We start from the raw sequence: 19,817 nt of genomic DNA on the forward strand, positions 1-19,817 counted from the left end.
CCAAATTGACCCATTGGATAACTGGGGTTGGTTGAATCCCCAGTTTGTTGGAACAAAACAGTGCCTAGGTGTCTATAGTTTGACACGTCCGTGTTGCCTGGCTGGTGTTTACAAACCTGTTCACCTTGGTTTTGGTTCATGTCCGGACCAGACTTTTGGGATGAAAGTCTCTAAGTTAGGTGGCTGTGCGGGTCCAACTGTGAAGTAATTTGGGCAGCATCTATCCAATCCCCAGTGATTGTGAACCCACAGCACTGCCCCTAATTTGCCATTAATTGACAATCATACCACAAGAGTTTAGGACAGCTGGTGTGAGACAGGGACAAAAATATAACATTGATGCAGTAGGGTCTGTCTGAGGCACATTTTACTATCTAACCTGTATCTGTACTGGACCTAGGAGTGTTTGATAGGACAGTGTAGAGGGAGCTTTACTCTGTATCTAACCCATGCTCTACCTGCCCTGGGAGTGTTTGATGGGACAGTGTAGAGAGAGCTTTACTCTGTATCTAACCCATGCAGTACCTGCCCTGGGAGTGTTTGATGGGACAGTGTAGAGGCACCTTTACTCTGTGTCTAACCCGTGCTGTATCTGACCTGGGAGTGTTAGATGGGACATAGGAACTTAGGAACAGGAGTAGGCCATTCAGACCCTCGTGCCTGCTCCGCCATTTGATAAGATCATGGCTGATCTGTGATCTAACTCCATATACCCACCTTTGGCCCATATCCCTTAATACCTTTGGTTGCCAAAAAGCTATCTATCTCAGATTTAAATTTAGCAATTGAGCTAGTATCAATTGCCGTTTGCGGAAGAAAGTTCCAAACTTCTACCACCCTTTGTGTGTAGAAATGTTTTCTAATCTCGCTCCTGAAAGGTCTGGCTCTAATTTTTAGACTGTGCCCCCTACTCCTAGAATCCCCAACCAGTGGAAATAGTTTCTCTCTATCCACCCTATCTGTTCCCTTTAATATCTTATAAACTTCGATCAGATCACCCCATAACCTTCTAAACTCGAGAGAATACAACCCCAATTTGTGTAATCTCTCCTCGTAACTTAACCCTTGAAGTCCTGGTGTCATTCTAGTAAACCTACGCTGCACTCCCTCCAAGGCCAATATGTCCTTCCGAAGGTGCGGTGCCCAGAACTGCTCACAGTACTCCAGGTGCGGTCTAACCAGGGCTTTGTATAGCTGCAGCATAACTTCTGCCTCCTTGTACTCCAGTCCTCTAGATATAAAGGCCAGCATTCCGTTAGCCTTATTAATTATTTTCTGCACCTGTTCATGACACTTCAATGATCTGTGTACCTGAACCCCTAAGTCCCTTTGGACATCCACTGTTTTTAACTTTTTACCATTTAGAAAGTACCCTGTTCTATCCTTTTTTGATCCAAAGTGGATGACCTCACATTTGTCTACATTGAATTCCATTTGCCACAGTTTTGCCCATTCACCTAATCTATCAATATCCCTTTGTAATTTTATGTTTTCATCTACACTGCTTACAATGCCACCAATCTTTGTGTCATCGGCAAACTTAGATATGAGACTTTCTATGCCTTCATCTAAGTTGTTAATAAATATTGTGAATAATTGAGGCCCCAAGACAGATTCCTGCAGGACTCCACTAGTCACATCCTGCCAATGTGAGTACCTACCCATTATCCCTACTCTCTGTCGCCTTTCGCTCAGCCAACTTCCTAACCAAGTCCGTACTTTTCCCTCGATTCCATGGGCTTCTATCTTAGCTAACAGTCTCTTATGTGGGACCTTATCAAATGCCTTCTGGAAGTCCATATAAACAACATCCATTGACATTCCCCTGTCCACTACTTTAGTCACCTCTTCAAAAAATTCAATCAGGTTTGTCAGGCACGACCTACCTTTCACAAATCCATGCTGGCTCTCTCTGATTAACTGAAAATTCTCAAGGTGTTCAGTCACCCTATCCTTAATTATAGACTCCAGCATTTTCCCCACAACAGATGTTAGGCTAACTGGTCTATAATTGCCTGGTTTTCCTCTCTTTCCTTTCTTAAAAAGCGGAGTGACATGTGCAATTTTCCAATCTAGTGGGACAGTTCCTGAATCTAGAGAACTTTGAAAGATTATAGTTAGGGCATCTGCAATGTGCTCACCTACTTCCTTTAAAACCCTGGGATGGAAACCATCTGGTCCTGGGGATCTGTCACTCTTTACTGCTATTATTTTCTTCATTACTGTTGCTTTACTTATGTTAATTTTATCGAGTCCCTGTCCCCGATTCAATATTCGTTTTCATGGGATTTCCGGCATGCTATCCTCTTTTTCGACTGTAAATACTGACGCAAAGTAATCGTTCAACATGTCCGCCATTTCCCCATTATCAATGACAATATCCCCACTTTCAGTTTTTAAGGGGCCAACACTGCTCCTGACCACCCTCTTTTTCCTAATATAACTATAAAAGTCCTTCGTATTGATTTTGATATCCCTTGCGAGTTTCTTTTCATACTCTCTTTTTGTAGCTCTTACTATCTGTTTTGTGACCCTTTGTTGATCTTTGTATCTTTCCTATTCATCAGGATCTGTGCCATTTTTTGCCTTTTTGTATGCCCTTTCCTTATGTCTTATACTGTCCCTTACCTCTTTAGTTGTCCATGGCTGTTTTTTTTGGCAAGTAGAGTTCTTGCCCCTCAGGGGTATAAACCGATTCTGTATCACGTTAAATGTTTCTTTAAATATTTCCCACTGATCATCAGTTGTTTTACCCATTAACAGATTTGCCCAGTTTACTGTGGACAGTCTTTGTCTCATCCCATTGAAGTCGGCCTTACCCAAGTCTAGAATCTTAGCTGCTGATTCACTTTTTTCCCTTTCAAACACTACATTGAACTCGATCATGTTATGATCACTATTGTTCACGCACAGTTACGCCGTTAACTAAATCTGGTTCATTACTCATTTCTAAATCTAGTATGGCTTGCCCCCTTGTTGCCTCTAGGACATACTGCTGGAGAAAACTATCCCGGACACACTCAAGAAATTCACTACCTTTCTGACAGTTGCTAGTCTGCTTTCCCCAATCTATGTGAAGGTTAAAGTCCCCCATTAAGACCACTATGCCTTTCTTACACGCTTGTCTAATCTCTGCATTTATACAATCTAGCACTTCAGAGCTGCTGCCATGGGTCCTATACACAACTCCCACTATAGTCTTAGATTATTTCCTATTTCTCAATTCAACCCATAAGGTCTCTGTTGGCTGCTTACCTCTCGTTATATCCTCCTTTATCATTGAAGTGATTTCATCTCTAATCATTAAGGCTACTCCTCCCCCTCTTCCATTTTTCCTATCTCTCCTGTAGACCTTATAACCTGGTATATTTAGTTCCCAATCCTTACCATCCTGCAGCCATGTCTCAGTAATAGCTATCATGTCATACCCTCCAATTTGAATTTGAACCTGAGTTCATTTAATTTATTCCTTATACTCTGTGCATTTGTATATAGAACTCTTAGTTGGGCCACACACCCTAGCCTGACCTTCAGCTTTGATGCTGGGTTAATCGCCTTACGCCTTCTAGTTTTCATTTTATCTGTCGTGTCTAAAGTAAACTTTCTTTCTGCTGCTCTACGCTTTTCCCTTTCACTTGTTCTTGAACAAGTGCTTGTACTATTTGTATTGTAAATTTTCCCTGGGTCTTCCCCTCTCTTGCTGCTCTCAACTTTACTCCCTTCTGAATCCCCGCTCAGGTTCCCATCCCCCTGCCACTCTAGTTTAAACCTTCCCCAACAGCACTAGCAAACACCCCCTCGAGGACATTGGTCCCGGTCCTGCTCGGGTGTAACCCGTCCCGCTTGTTCAGGTCCCACCTTCCCCAGAACCGGTCCCAATGTCCCAGGAATCTAAATCCCTCCCTCCTACACCATTCCTGCAGCCACGCATTCATCCAGTCTATTCTCCTGTTCCTATACTCACTAGCACGTGGCACCGGTAGTAATCCTGAGATCACTACCTTTGAAGTCCTGCTTTTTAATTTATCTCCTAACTCTTTAAATTCACCTTGCAGGACCTCGTCCCTTTTTTTACCTATGTCGTTGGTACCAATATGGACCACGACTACTGGCTGTTCACCCTCCCCCTCCAGAATGTCCTGCAGCCGCTCCACGACATCCTTGACCCTAGCACCAGGAAGACAACATACCATCCTGGAGTCATGTTTGCGGCCGCAGAAACGCCTATCTGTTCCCCTTACAATTGAATCCCCTATCACTATAGCCCTGCCACTCTTCTTCCTCCCCTCCTGTGTAGCAGAGCCACCCATGGTGCCACGAACTTAGCTCTTGCTGCTTTCCCCTGATAAGCCATCTCCCCCAACTGTATCTAAAGCAGAATATCTGTTTGAGAGGGAGATGGCCCTAGGGGACTCCTGCTCTACCTGCCTGGTCCTTTTACTCTGCCTGGCGGTCACCCATTTCCTTTCTGGCTGTGTAATCTTTACCTGCGGTGTGACCACCTCACTGAACGTGCTATCCACAATAGTCTCAGCATCGCGGATGCTCCACAGTGAATCCACCCGCAGCTCTAGCTCCAAAATGCGGTTAGCCAGTAGCTGCAGCTGGACACACTTCCTGCACACATGGTCGCCAGGGACACTGGTAGCATCCATGACTTCCCACATAGTGCAGGAGGAGCATATCACTGGTGCTATCTCTCCTGCCATGACTTGCCTTAGACTCTCAGACTCTCCTCCCGCTCTCGGTCTCTCCTTTTATACTGTGCTCACCTCTCGGACTCTCCTGCCTCACCTGTGACATCGCACAGTAGTTTTCTCTTTTTGCAGTGTAGAGGGAGTTTTACTCTGTCTAACCCGTGCCTTATCTGCCCCGGGAGTGCTTGATAGGATAGTGTAGTGGGACCTTTACTCTGTATGTAACACATGATGTACCTGCCCTTGGAGTGTTTGATGGGACAGTATAGAGGAAGCTTTATTCTGTATCTAACCCATGCTATATCTGGCCTAAGAATGTTTGATGGGGCAGTGTAGAGGGAGCTTAACTCTGTATCTAACCCGTGCTGTACCTGCCCTGGGAGTGTTTGATGGGACAGTGTAGAGGGACCTTTACTCTGTATCTAACCCATACTGTATCTGGCCTGAGAGTGTTTGATGGGACAGTATAGAGGGAGCTTTACTCTGTATCTAACCCATGCTATATCTGGCCTAAGAATGTTTGATGGGACAGTATAGAGGGAGCTTTACTCTGTATCTAACCCATGCTATATCTGGCCTGAGAATGTTTGATGGGACAGTGTAGAGGGAGCTTTACTCTCTATCTAACCCATATTGTATCTGCCCTGGAAGTGTTTGATAGGACAGTGTAGCTGGAGTTTTACTCTGTATATAACCCGTGCTCTACCTGCCCTGGGAGTGCTCGTTGACACTAGGTACCCAGAATGAAACGTGTTCCATTGCTTTGCTCTCATACCTTGAGTACAATATTCTCAAAAAATGTTAAAAGAACAAAGTTGTGGTTGGGTGTCTGTGGTTGACTCCAGCTGGTGAAACTGTGTGTAGGAGTCTGTGGTTATAAGAGCTTGCTATAGAAGCTAGAATAAAGGAAGATGAGAAATGGAAACTGCATTAGAGTTACCTAAAAGGGGAAGTGTCAGCCAAGGAAATAGCGGGAGGAAGTATCTATGCAAAGCCATTATTGAGAGACACCATAGACCAGGGAGGTAAAAGCTTGGAATGATGATACATCTAGAGGCCTGCAGGTGTTTGGGACTTTAGTGTAGGAATGTGCCTGGAGGTGTAGATTGTACAGTTGTGAAAGTAATGCTTTTGTTGGGAAGAAAGGATTTTAAGACAGTTTGGGCTTTGCGTTTAATGTGCTAGACTTGTTTGGGTCAACCAGTGAGTCCTTTATTCTTTCCTATTGTACCGTCACTGATGCAAAATTTTATTAATGTAACTCCGCCACAATTCAGTGAAAGATATCTGTAAATTCAACTTCAAGTTCAATTACTTATCAATCTCTGATGGCCTAGTCACTAAAGCAAGGCCTAGCATAGCTCTGAGCCATAAGGTCCCAGGTTCCATCCCTGCTCTGTGCTGAGTTAGCTTATCTCAGCTAGGACTGCAGTATGAAGAATAGGGCTCACTGGCCCTGGGCTGGTTGGCGGCGTGGAAGCAGCCAGGAATTCTCCTCCTAATTGCTATCCAGCTGGACATTGTCTAAGGACAGGACCAGGCCAGACTGCAATGTCCTCCAGAGCAGAAAAACCTGCTGGAATTTACTATCTGGGCTCACACACAAAGACAGCCAATCGTGCGAGGTACCAGAAGACCGCGGATGCCATTTGGACAATACCCAACGAGAGTCCTCCAATACCCCTTGGAGTACAAGAGTAAGGAAGTCTTACCACAATTGTACATGGCTTTGGTGAGACCTCACCTGGAGACCTCACCTTGGTTTCCTTATCTAAGGAGGTTTTACTTGCCTTGAAGGCGGTGCGGCGAAAGTTCACTAGATTAATTCCTGGGATGAGAGGGTTGTCATATGAGGAGAGTTTGAGTAGAATGGGCCTGTACTCTCTGGAGTTTAGAAGAATGAGAGGTAATCTAATTGAAACATAATATTCTGTGGGGGCTTGACGGGTTAGATGCTGAGAGGTTGTTTCTCCTCGCTGGAGAGTCTAGAACTAGGGGGCGTAGTCTCAGGATAAGGGGTCGGCCATTTAAGACTGAGACGAGGAGGAATTTCTTCACTCAGAGGGTTGTGAATCTTTGGAATTCTCTACCCCAGAGGGCTGTGGATGCTCAGTCGTTGAGTATATTCAAGTTTGAGATTGATAGATTTTTGGACTCTGGGGAATCAAGGGATATGGGGATTGGGCGGGAAAGTGGAGTTGAGGTTGAAGATCAGCCATGATCTTTTTGAATGGCGGAGCAGGCTCGAGGGGCCGAATGGCCTACTCCTGCTCCTATTTCTTATGTTCTTAGTCACTACCTTCAGGAGAGAAGCGAAGAAAATTGAACAAAACGTTTAAGTGCCTTTCATATTGGTGCATCAGACTGATATATTCTACATCATCGGGCAGGAGGTCATTCCAATTGGAATCAACCTGCAAAGAAGCATCCTGATACTACACTTGATCTATGATCGGCTGTGGACTATCCAGTTAGATAATGGTTAGATAATCCCACTCCAGGGACTTTAGCACAAAATCTAGGCTGACACTTCAGTGCAGTATTGAGGGAGTGTGGCACTGTCGGAGGTGCCGTCTTTTGGATGAGATGTTAAAACCGAGGCCCCGTCTGCCCGACTGAAAAGATCCCATGGCACTATTTCGAAGAAGAACAGGGGAGCTTTCCCATTGTCCTGGCCAATATTTATTCTTCAACCAACCATCACTAAAACAGATTAACTGCTCACTTATCTCATTGCTGTTTGTGGGACCTTGCTCTGTGCAATTTGGCTGCTGTGTTTCTGACATTACAACAGTGACTACACTTCAGAAGTACTTATTTGGCTGTAAAGAGCTTTGAGGTGTCCTCAGGTCATGAAAGGCGCTATATAAATACAAATCTTTCTTATTTTTTTCTTTAATGATCAGGAGCAGGAGCCCTGCCTGATTTTTACCCCTTCTCTAGCCCATGGCATTGGTGCCAATTTAAAGCTCCCCAACTGCTGCTTCAGTAAATGGCCTCCCCGTTCAAATGACCTGCCAACCCTGATTGCCCACACTCGGGTTACCAACTCTGGTCGGACGTATTCCTGGAGGTTTCATCACCTGACCTCCCACCATCAACCGCCCCTTCCAATCAAACAGTCTTTTTTTACCCGTATTTTTATAACTAATAAGCAAAAGTGTGCAAATAAATTGAAAAAGAACATTCTGTGTTAGAGTCATAGAGTCATAGAGTCATACAGCACGGATAGAGGCCCTTCGGCCCATCGTGTCCGCGCCGGCCGTCAGCCCTGTCTACTCTAATCCCATATTCCAGCATTTGGTCCGTAGCCTTGTATGCTATGGCATTTCAAGTGCTCATCCAAATGCTTCTTGAATGTTGTGAGGGTTCCTGCCTCCACAACCCTTTCAGGCAGTGAGTTCCAGACTCCAACCACCCTCTGGGTGAAAAAGTTCTTTCTCAAATCCCCTCTAAACCTCCCGCCTTTTACCTTGAATCTATGTCCCCTTGTTATAGAACCCTCAACGAAGGGAAAAAGCTCCTTAGTATCCATCCTATCTGTGCCCCTCATAATTTTGTACACCTCAATCATGTCCCCCCTCAGCCTCCTCTGCTCCAAGGAAAACAAACCCAATCTTCCCAGTCTCTCTTCATAGCTGAAGCGCTCCAGCCCTGGTAACATCCTGGTGAATCTCCTCTGCACCCTCTCCAAAGCGTATTTAATGCCAATACGACTGTTCTCCCGAGTTGCTCTCAGCATTGTCCAGGAGATTAGGCTTTAATTCCTGGAGACTCCAGGACAACCCTGGAGGGTTGGTAACCCTGCCCACACTGACTCTTCAGCAATGGCAGAGAGACCTGATGGCAGATACCACCCGTGTACTGTACCCCAGCAGGAGGGGAGGAGTGAAAATTGACAGGATAAGAGGGGACTTTTTAAACAGGCATTGCACAGAGAATGTACAGATTCTAAGATCTCAGGGCCCGTTGTCTGAGTGCTTGTTACTGGCTGGCAGCCTCGACCTCAATGCCCCCCTCCACCCAGCCTCCCTCCCCCCAACCCCACCCGGCTGCTCATATCAGGAGGGGAGGGGCAGCACGCTTGCTGTTTCTGCGGCCGATGGGCGAGGATCATGACTGGCATCGAGCGTTCGGAGTGGTTTGGACAAAACTTTCGTTTGGGGAACAAGAGTCAGATAAACCAGGACTCAGCATTGATAGGGGGCTTTCACTGGAATGCTGCGATGGCTGCATTTTCATCTCCGAGTCAGAAGGTCGTGGGTTCAAGTCCCACTCCAGAGACTTGAGCACAAAATCTAGGCTGACACTGTAGTGCAGTACTGAGGGAGCGCTGCACTGTCGGATGAGACGTTAAACCGAGGTCCCGTTCGCCTCCTTAGGTGGACGTTAATAATCCCAATACATTATTCGATAAAGAACAGGGGAGTACTCCTGGTGTCCTGGCCATCAACCAACATCACTAAAACAAATGATCTGGTCATTATCTTATTGTTGTTTGTGGGATCTTGCTGTGCGCAAATTGACAGCTGCGTTTCCTAAATTACAACAGTGACTACACTTCAAAATTATTTCTTTGGCTATAAAGCACTTTGGGAAGTCCTGAGGTGGTGAAAGGCGCTATATAAATGCAAGTATTTTTCTTTCTTTCTTTATTTAAGAACATAAGAACATCACAATAGGAGCAGGAGTAGGCCATGCGGCCCCTGGAGCCTGCTCCGCCATTCAATCAGATCATGGCTGATCTTCAACCTCAACTCCACTTTCCTGCCCGATCCCCACATCCCTTGATTCCACTGTTCAAAAATCTATCGATTTCAACCTTGAATATACTCAATGATTCAGCATCCACAGCCCTCTGAGTAGAGAATTCCAACGATCCCTCTGAGTGAAGAAATTCCTCCTCATCTCAGTCTTAAATGACCGACCCCTTATCCTGCGACTATGCCCCCTAGTTCTAGACTCTCCAGACAGGGGAAACAACCTCTCAGCATCTACCCTGTCAAGCCCCCTCATAATCTTATATGTTTTAATGAGATCACCTCTCATTCTTCTAAACTCCAGAGAGTATAGACCCATTCTACTCAACCTCTCCTCATAGGACAACCCTCTCATCCCAGGAATTAATCTAGTGAATCTTTGTTGCACTGCCTCTAAGGCAAGTATATCCTTTCTTAGGTAAGGAGAACAAAACTGTACACAGTACTCCAGGTGAGGTTTCACCAAAGCCCTGTACAATTGCAGCAAGACTTCCTTACTCTTGTACTCCAACCCCTTGCAATAAAGGCAATCATTCCATTTGCCTTCCTATTTGCCTGGGAGCTAACTTTTTCTGTTTCTTGTACGAGGATCCCCAAGTCCCTGTGGATGCCAGCATTTAATAGTTTCTCACCTTTTAAAAAATATTCTGTTTTTCTATTCTTCCTACCAAAGTGAATAACCTCACATTTCCCCGCATTATACTCCATCTGCCACCTTCTTGCCCACTCACTTAATCTGTCTATATCCCTTTGCAGCCTCTTTGTGTCCTCCTCACAGCTTACTTTCCCACCTAGCTTTGTAACATCAGCAAACTTGGATACATTACACTTGGTCCCTTCATCTAAGTCAATAATATAGATTGTAAATAACTGAGGCCCAAGCACTGATCCTTGCTGCACCCCACTAGTTACACCCTGCCAACCTGAAAATGACCTGTTTATCCCTACTTTCTGTTTTCTGTCCCATAACCAATCCTCTATCCAGGCTAATATGTTACGCCCAACCCCATGAACCCTTATCTTGTGTAACAACCTTTTATGTGGCACTTCATCGAATGTCTTTTGAAAATCCAAATATACTACATCCACTGGTTCCCCTTTATCTACCCTGCTAGTTACATCCCCAAAAAACTCTAATAAATTTGTCAAACACGATTTCCCTTTCGTAAACCCATGTTGGCTCTGCCTAATCATATTATGATGTTCTAAGTGTCCTGTTACTACAACCTTAATAATGGATTCCAGCAATTTCCCAATGACTGATGTCAGGCTAACTGGCCTGTAGTTTTCTCTCTCCCTCCTGTCTTGAATAGCAGGGTATCATTTGCTACCTTCCAATCCGCTGGGACCCTTCTAGAATCTAGGGAATTTTGGAAGATCATAACCAAAGCATCCACTATCTCTGCAGCCACCTCTTTTAGAACCCTAGGATGTAGGCCATCAGGTCCAGGGGATTTGTCAGCTTTTAGTTTCTCAAGTATTTTTTCTCTACTGATAATAATTACTTTAAGGTCCTCACTCTCATTAGCCCCTTGGTTCCCCACTATTTCTGGTATGTTTTTTGTGTCTTCTACTGTGAAGACAGATACAAAATATTTGTTTACTGTCTCTGCCATTTCCTGATTCCCCATTATAATTTCTCCTGTCTCAGCCTCTATGGAACCAACTTTTACTTTCGCTACTCTCTTCCTTTTTGCATATTTTTCGAAGCTAGCTCTTCCTTTCTTTCTTTCCATAACGTTCTCTTGCTTTCTCTCGTATCAAAGCTGCCAGGTCTAGGACATTTACTATTCGTTGAGCCAGTATCCAGGAGCAGCTATCAGTGTGTGGGGCCATTCACTTTCCCTGGCCTTGGATCCAAATATATTTCTAGTTGAAGAGTTACTAGAAAAAAAGTGGATGAGGGCCAGAAACAAATGTGGCTTGCAACCCTGCTCTACATAAGAACATAAGAAATAGGAGCAGGAGTAGGCCACTCGGCCCCTCGAGCCTGCTCCGCCATTCAATAAGATGAAACCCTGTCCTAAGCTCTGCCCTAAACTCTGTGATTAAGGCAGTAGATTGCTTTGTGCTTTATTTAAGCAGGTGCGGAGGGTGCCAGTCTGAAACCTATTCCTTCTTTGATCTGGTACTTTGATAATTTCAGTTGAGTGGATTGCGGCTTTTTTGATGTTTCATGTTGCAGTGCACCCAGGGTAGGCATGTTCCAGGCTATAATTAGACACGAATGTTGAGAGGGGCCTCGGCTTAGCTTCAGATGAAAGTTCTGGCAGCTCTCCAACACCTCGCCCAAATGGCCATTCTTCATGTATGGGCCCAGCCAGTGAGCGTGGGCAAGCTAATCAAGTGTGGAGACAGCGCAGAAAGCCCCATTCTGTTTACGCCCAAAATCCACACACATGTTGAGTCACTCGGCTGGATTTTACTTCCAGTGGTGGGTGGGATTTCTGCCTGGCCTCTGACCCTGCTACAGCCCTGGTTATTGGCTACACAAGGCGCGTTTGCCGCCAGGAGGTAGCCTATCAAGGCTGAAGAGGGAAATCTGGTGGTGCTGCAGCAGGGATTCCCCAAGAGACATGCAGGTCCTTAAAGGAGGGGAAGAGGCCCTAATAAGAGAGGTGCAGCCATGTAGGCACATTAGGCCAGATTGGATAGAGAGGAGGCCCCTGTTGTGGATGTCGGGGCAATTACCTTGGGCCTACCACCACCTTCCAGCAGGCTGTCCTGGTGAGCGACGGTAACGGGGGTGGACAGGAGGGAAATAGGACTAGAGGCCCCGCCCCCTCTCCTCCCCACTGGCATTTATGCATAGCCGGCAGGGAAGGAGCAGTTGGTGGCAGAGCCGATGGGGATGGAGGAGGGAGATCGAGGTGCTGGTAAACCTCACCGCCTCATCTTCCCACCGTTTCCTCCGCTATCCTGCCCAATTTCAATGGGATAGCGGAGGAAAATCCATCCCATTGGATATTGATCAGGAGTGGGAACTTCAGAGGATTTTGCAAGCTCTGGGTGCAGGGACCAATTGTGCCATCCAACCCCTGGCCCACTCCAGTTCATGGAACGCATTCAAGACAGTTTCCTAGAATAATACGTCATGGATCCCACCAGGGAACAGGCTATTTTAGATCTTGTCTTGTGTAATGAGACAGGGTTAATTTGTAATCTCATAGAAAGGGATCCTCTGGGGAAGAGTGATCATAACATGATAGAATTTCACATTGAGTTCGAGAGTGACGTACTTGAGTCCGAAACTAGAGTCTTAAACTTTAACAAAGCCGATTACATAGGTATGAGGGGCGAATTGGCTAAGGTTGATTGGGAAATTAGATTAAAAGATATGACGGTAGATAAGCAATGGCGAACATTTAAAGAAACATTTCATAATTCACAACAAATATACATTCCATTGAGAAATAAAAATTCCATCCGTGGCTAACTAAAGAAGTTAAGGAGAATATTAAATTAAAAAAAGAGGCCTATAATGTGGCTAAGAAGAGTAGTAAGCCTGAGGATTGGGAGAGTTTTAGAAACCAGCAAAGGATGACCAAAAAATTGATAAAGAGGGAGAAAATAAAATGAGAGTAAACTAGCAAGAAATATAAAAACAGATTGTAAGAGCTTCTACAAGTACGTGAAAAGGAAGAGAGTAGCAAAAGTAAACGTTGGTCCCTTAGAGGCTGAGACAGGAGAAATTATAATGTGGAATCAGGAAATGGCAGAGACATTAAACAAATATTTTGTAGCTTTCTTCACAGTAGAAGACACAAAAACATACCAGAAATAGTGGGGAACCAAGGGGCTAATGAGAGTGAGGAACTTAAAGTAATTAATATTAGTAAAGAATAAGTACTGGAGAAATTAATGGGACTAAAAGCCGATAAATCCCCTGGACCTGATGGCCGACATCCTAGGGTTCTAAAAGAGGTGGCTGCAGAGATAGTGGATGATTGGTTGTGATCTACCAAAATTTCCTAGATTCTACAACGATCCCAGCGGATTGGAAGGTAGCAAATGTAACCCCGCTATTCAAGAATGGAAGAAGAGAGAAAACCAGGAACTGCAGGCCAGTTAGCCTGACTTCAGTCGTCAGGAAAATGCTGCATTTCATTATTAAAGACGTGGTAACAGGGCACTTAGAAAATCATAATATGATTAGTCAACATGGTTTAATGAAAGGGAAATCATGTTTGACAAAGACTTTTTGAGGATGTAACGAGCAGGGTAGATAAAGGGGAACCAGTGGATGGAGTATATTTGGATTTTCAAAAGGCATTCAATAAGGTGCCACATAAAAAGTTGTTATGCAAGAAAAGGGCTCATGGGGTTGGGTGTAATATATTAGCATGGATAGAGGATTGGTTAACGGACAGAAAACAGAGAGTAGGGATAAACGGGTCATTTTCAGGTTGGCAGGGTGTAACTAGTGGGGTGCCGCAAGGATCAGTGCTTGGGCCTCAGCTATTTACAATCTATATTAATGACTTAGATGAAGGGACCGAGTTTAATGTATCCAAGTTTGCTGACAATACAAAGCTAGATGCAAAAGTAAGCTGTGAGGAGGACACAAAGAGTCTGCAAAGGGATGTAGGGTTAAGTGAGTGGGCGAGAAGGTGACAGATGGAGTATAATATGGGGAAATGTGAGGTTATTCACTTTGGTAGGAACAATAGAAATACAGAATATTTTTAAATGGTGAGAAACTATTAAATGTTGGTGTTCAGAGAGATTTGGGTGTCCTCGTACATGAAACATAAAACGTTAACATGCAGGTACAGCAAGTAATTAGGAAGGCAAATGATATGCCGGCCTTTATTACAAGGGAGTTGGAGTACAAGAGTAAGGAAGTCTTACTACAATTGTACAGGGCATTGGTGAGACCTCATCTGGAGTACTGTGTACAGTTTTGGTCTCCTTACCTAAGGAAGGATATACTTGCCTGAGGCGGTGCAACAAAGGTTCACTAGATTAATTCCTGGGATGAGAGGGTTGTCCTATGAGTAGAATGGGCCTATACTTTCTGGAGTTTAGAAGAATAAGAGGTGATCTCATTAAAACATATAAGATTATGAGGGGGCTTGACAGGGTAGATGCTGAGAGGTTGTTTCCCCTATCTGGAGAGTCTAGAACTGGGGGTAGGATAAGGGGTCGGCCATTTATGTCTGAGATGTGGAGGAATTTCTTCACTCAGAGGGTTGTGAATCTTTGGAGTTCTCTACCTTAGAGGGCTGTGGATGCTGAATCATTGAATATATTCAAGGCTGAGAAAGACAGATTTCTGAACTCTAGGGGAATCAAGGGATATGGGGATCGGGCAGGAAAGTGGAGATGAGGTTGAAGATCAGCCATGATCTGATTGAATGGCGGAACAGGCTGGAGTGGCCGTGTGGCCTACTCCTGCTCCTATTTCTTATATTCTTCTTATGTTCATTGCTTCTCTGGTAAACAGGCCAATATTGGAAATAGAACCTTGTGTTCCTTACACTCTGTCCCTTGAAGCCTTTACTATAAATATCCTGCTTACCAAATCTAGTCTCTCACAAGTGCTCAGAATTAGCAGGACAAATCACAGCTTGTATTTGATGTACTTGTATGTGACTTTGGGAACTTACATTCCTTTTCACTGCTAGGTCTACTCTGGAGTATATTGTTACTTGTTGTCTTGATCTCCTGCAATTTAGGTCTATAATAAAACCTCTCAGATATGACGTTCACTTGTTCTCCTATTTCAGTTGTAACTCTCTTTCATTCACTACTAATGCTACTGCCCAATTTCTCTCATCTGCCTGTCTTATATCCGCATAAAATTAATCAAGATTCCACAAAATATATCGATTTTGCTATTGGGTCTAATCGTGAATAAATTAAAAGGAAGAGTCAGTCTCCCATGGCATTGCTCACAGTAAGTCGGAGGATAGAGTGGAGAAGAAGTGATGGTGGGGATGCTCCATTTTGCAGCAGGCTGAGGTATAAGGCAGGAGGTCAGTCAGAGGTCACAGTGAATGGTGGGGTTGATGGGGGCTCTGGTAACAGGATGTCAGCTTAAGGGAGGTGAAGAATCAGTAAGTAATAGAGGTTGGGGAGGGGTCGGGAGAGGGAATAGGTCATGGGATGGTGGGCAGCAGCAGAGTGTGAGCAGGACATAGAAACATAGAAAATAGGAGCAGGAGTAGGCCATTCGGCTCTTCGAGCCTGCTCCGCCATTCAATATGATCATGGCTAATCCTCAATCTCAATTCCCGCTCTCTCCCCATTCCCCTTGATGCTTTTGTGTCTAGAAATCTATCTAGCTCCTTCTTAAATATATTCAGTGACTTGGCCTCCACAGCCTTCAGTGGTAGAGAATTCCACAGGTTCACCGCCCTCTGAGAGAAGAAATTTCTCCTCATCTCAGTCCTTATTGTCCTACCCCATATCCTGAGTGGGAGTGGGAGGAGGCCATGAGCCGAGGTTGGAGCTTGAATGAGGGGGTGACTGGTCAAGAAGGTACGAGCCCATGGAATCCAGGTGGCAGAAGGCAGAGGGTGATGGTCGAAGGTTGTTTTTGTGACTGGAAGCCTGTGGCCAGTGGGGTACCACAGGGATCGGTGCTGGGTCCCTTGCTGTTTGTGGTCTACATTAATGACTTGGATATGAATGTAAAAGGTATGATCAGTAAGTTCGCTGATGATACAAAGATTGGTAGGGTGGTAAATAGCGAGGAGGATAGCCTCAGTCTGCAGGACGATATAGATGGGTTGGTCAGATGGGCGGAACAGTGGCAAATGGAATTTAACCCGGAAAAGTGCGAGGTGATGCACTTTGGAGGGACTAACAAGGCAAGGGAATACACAATGAATGGGAGGACCCTAGGCAAGACAGAGGGTCAGAGGGATCTTGGTGTGCAAGTTCACAGATCCCTGAAGGCGGCGGAACAGGTAGATAAGGTGGTAAAGAAGGCATATGGGATACTTGCCTTTATTAGCCGAGGCATAGAATATAAGAGCAAGGAGGTTATGATGGAGCTGTATAAAACACTGGTTAGGCCACAGCTGGAGTACTGTGTGCAGTTCTGGTCGCCACACTACAGGAAGGATGTGATCGCTTTGGAGAGGGTGCAGAGGAGATTCACCAGGATGTTACCAGGGCTGGAGCGCTTCAGCTATGAAGAGAGACTGGGAAGATTGGGTTTGTTTTCCTTGGAGCAGAGGAGGCTGAGGGGGGACATGATTGAGGTGTACAAAATTATGAGGGGCACAGATAGGATGGATACTAAGGAGCTTTTTCCCTTCATTGAGGGTTCTATAACAAGGGGACATAGATTCAAGGTAAAAGGCGGGAGGTTTAGAGGGGATTTGAGAAAGAACTTTTTCACCCAGAGGGTGGTTGGAGTCTGGAACTCACTGCCTGAGAGGGTTGTGGAGGCAGGAACCCTCACAACATTCAAGAAGCATTTGGATGAGCACTTGAAATGCCATAGCATACAAGGCTACGGACCAAATGCTGGAATATGGGATTAGAGTAGACAGGGCTGATGGCCGGTGCGGACACGATGGGCCGAAGGGCCTCTATCCGTGCTGTATAACTCTATGACTCTATGACTCTATGAGTGGGACAGCGGGCTGGAACTAGGAGGAGGTTATGGGGAGAGCTGAGGCTGGGGTTTGGATTGGGAGAGGGAGGAACTCAGAGGCTTGAGGTTGATGGTGTGAGTGGGAGTGGGCCCGAGAATGGTTAAAAAAAACATTTAGCTGGAATTGGGGCTTGAGGCTAAAGTGTGGAAACTGCGAAGTGGTTGAGGAGGTGGAAAATGCTGTTTGAGGTTGAATTGAAATAAAAGATTGAGGAGTGGGGCCTGAGGGTGAAAGGGGGTGGGGATTGGAAGGAAAAGAAAACAATGTGTTTGAGGTTGAAGAGCAGAGCAGCAAGAGCTGGAAAGTTGGTGGTTGTAAATTAAGAGTTGGCTGAGGTTTCAGTGCAGAGGGAAGGTGAACATTGAGGTGTGGTGGAATCAGTTCACCTCTGCTTTATATTTTTACTAAGCATCTACCTTTTCAAACTCATTTCACATCTTTCTGCTCACTAAAACCATTGTCCTGTTCATGTCACTGCTAAGCTTACATTTCACTCCTTCCAGCAGTGCTGTCACTGTACAAACACTGATCCACAAGGACATATGACTCCATGACTCTCTGTTTGCTGAACCCTTTACGTCAATCCTCTCGAGGCTTACGTCCAAATCAAGTGGACAAAGCCTAACACTGCTTCCAGCAGCCATTTTGGGTGGAGCTGCACATCGAACATTGTTTTACCCATAAACATATGACACTTTTGATCTTAGTCAGAGGGGGGTGGGGGTGGGGGTGGGGGTTACAGTGGCCTCAGTGCCTCATTCTAATTGTTCTTTCTCAGGGCCTTCAGACCAGGCAGGCGAGGTAAAAAGTTGGATCGCCAGGTAGTGAAGGATAGAATACTAGAGCCTGATCTTCAGTTGCTTCCAAGTCTTTATTCTCAGAGATCCCCCTTATACATCATGCACCCCCTAGATAAGCTCCCTGCTATAAATGGATATGAGCATCCCCAATTAATACCCACCACCTGAATACAATTAACACTGATTTATATAAATTACATGAATACAATTAACAGGCAATAAAGAGACAGAGATCCAGAATTTCAATCGGGCCCAATTTCTGGCATGCGGGGGGCAGCACTCGTGGTGAGTCAGGTGCTGGGCAAGGCCAATTTCACAAAAGGGTCCTACAAACCAACATGGGGCACTTATTTTAATATAATAATGAGCTTTCTGAATATTTCCGGTGTGCGTCTCCTCCAGAGAATCATAGAGCCTGCCATTCAGCCCTTCACATCTGTGCTGGTGTGTGTCTTCACCTGAGTGAACGAGTCTAATCCCCGTTCGCTCTTCCCACCCTGTGTCCTTTATTATTCCTCTTTTTCAAGCAAGTACCAAGGTTACCTGCGCCTCCACTGAAATTGTTCAAGTTTCAAACTGAATCAATTTAAAATTTTCTTTCAATACCAGGACTGTAATCAGAGCTGTATTAAACTACTATTACCCAATTCTTGTTACAGGCACATCCCTCTCAAATATAAATCCCTTTGTGTTTTGTGTCTGCAGGCATTCCATATTATACCCTATGACAGAGGAACACTGGACAAACTACTGACAGAGTCACTGAGGAAGAACATGCCAGCAAATGGACTGCACATATTTGGAATTAATCAGTTAGAAGAGGACGATCTGTCTACAAGTGGGTACTTTGTTGTTGTTTTCACCCTCTAGGGGAGACGTAGGGGTTGAATGTACAGAGCATTCATGATCCATGAGATCAGTTGGACTCTTATCTTTAAAAAATCTAACGGGACTGGGTGGCACAATGGAGTGGACACTCCCCTTTAATTGCTTCCATCCCTTTAAATTTCATGTCGATGCAGTTTCCCATTTTCACTATCAGTGGACTCCCTCCGCCCATTCAGTCTGCACCTGAAACCGTGCGAATGACGTGACCTAGGGAAATGGGTGCAAACAGCACACTTCCGTTTCACAGTGTCCACCCTTGACTATTCAAATCTAAATTGTACGCAGAGCAGAAAATTTAGACCAGTGAAGATTAAGGGGTGATCTGATCGAGGTGTTTAAGACGATTAAAGGATTTGACAGGGGAGAGAGAGAGAAACTATTTCCTCTGGTGGGGGGAGTCCAGACCAAGGGGGCATAACCTTAAAATTAGAGCTAGGCCCTTCAGGGGTGAAGTCAGGAAGCACTTCTTCACACAAAGGGGAGTGGAAATCTGGAACTCTCTCCCCCAAAAAGCTGTGGGTTCTGGGGGTAAGGATATCAAGGGATATGGAACCAAAGTGGGTAGACGAAGTTGAGGTACAGATCAGCCATGATCTGATTGAATGGTGGAGCAGGCTCGTGGGGCTGAATGGCCTCCTCCTGTTCCTATATTCCTATGTATGTCAACAAGCTCTTTGACATGGAGGGCATCACAGTTGACCTGCTCCTGCCTTCGCCCAATGTCTACACACACATGCCAGCAGGGAACATTGGATAGTAAAATGGGGAGTCTAGCTGATTTTTATTTTACCCTGTCTGGCCCAGGAGAGCTGAGGCCAAATGTAATACCCCAACTGAGCTGAGGGATGCCAAAACAGACTGGGACTGAACCTGGGCGCCTGTGGTCCGTAGAATCAGCAACAGTGCTGTTTGCAGCTTATCCATTGGGCAGTGGGGGCTGGGGGCTGGGGTGGAATGTGAACAGCAAACTATAAAGGAAGGGTTTTGTCATAGTGTAAGTGAAAGTCAGACATCTAGTTCTGTTCCTGAAATCTTGTGAAGCTTTCTGATGCATTGATGAAG

General features: G+C 45.2%; 1 protein-coding gene across 1 annotated transcript in view; it reads left to right on the forward strand.

The window, feature by feature from the left end:
• pik3ap1 (phosphoinositide-3-kinase adaptor protein 1) overlaps window positions 1-19,817 on the forward strand; it is a 126,607-nt gene that overhangs the window by 64,577 nt on the left and 42,213 nt on the right. Inside the window, exon 6 of the mRNA XM_067972759.1 lies at window positions 18,573-18,705. Within this exon, the coding sequence (XP_067828860.1) occupies window positions 18,573-18,705 (133 nt within the window). The remainder of the gene's footprint in view (window positions 1-18,572; window positions 18,706-19,817) is intronic.

Source organism: Heptranchias perlo, chromosome 36 (assembly GCF_035084215.1).
Source record: "Heptranchias perlo isolate sHepPer1 chromosome 36, sHepPer1.hap1, whole genome shotgun sequence".
Lineage (NCBI taxonomy): Eukaryota > Metazoa > Chordata > Chondrichthyes > Hexanchiformes > Hexanchidae > Heptranchias > Heptranchias perlo.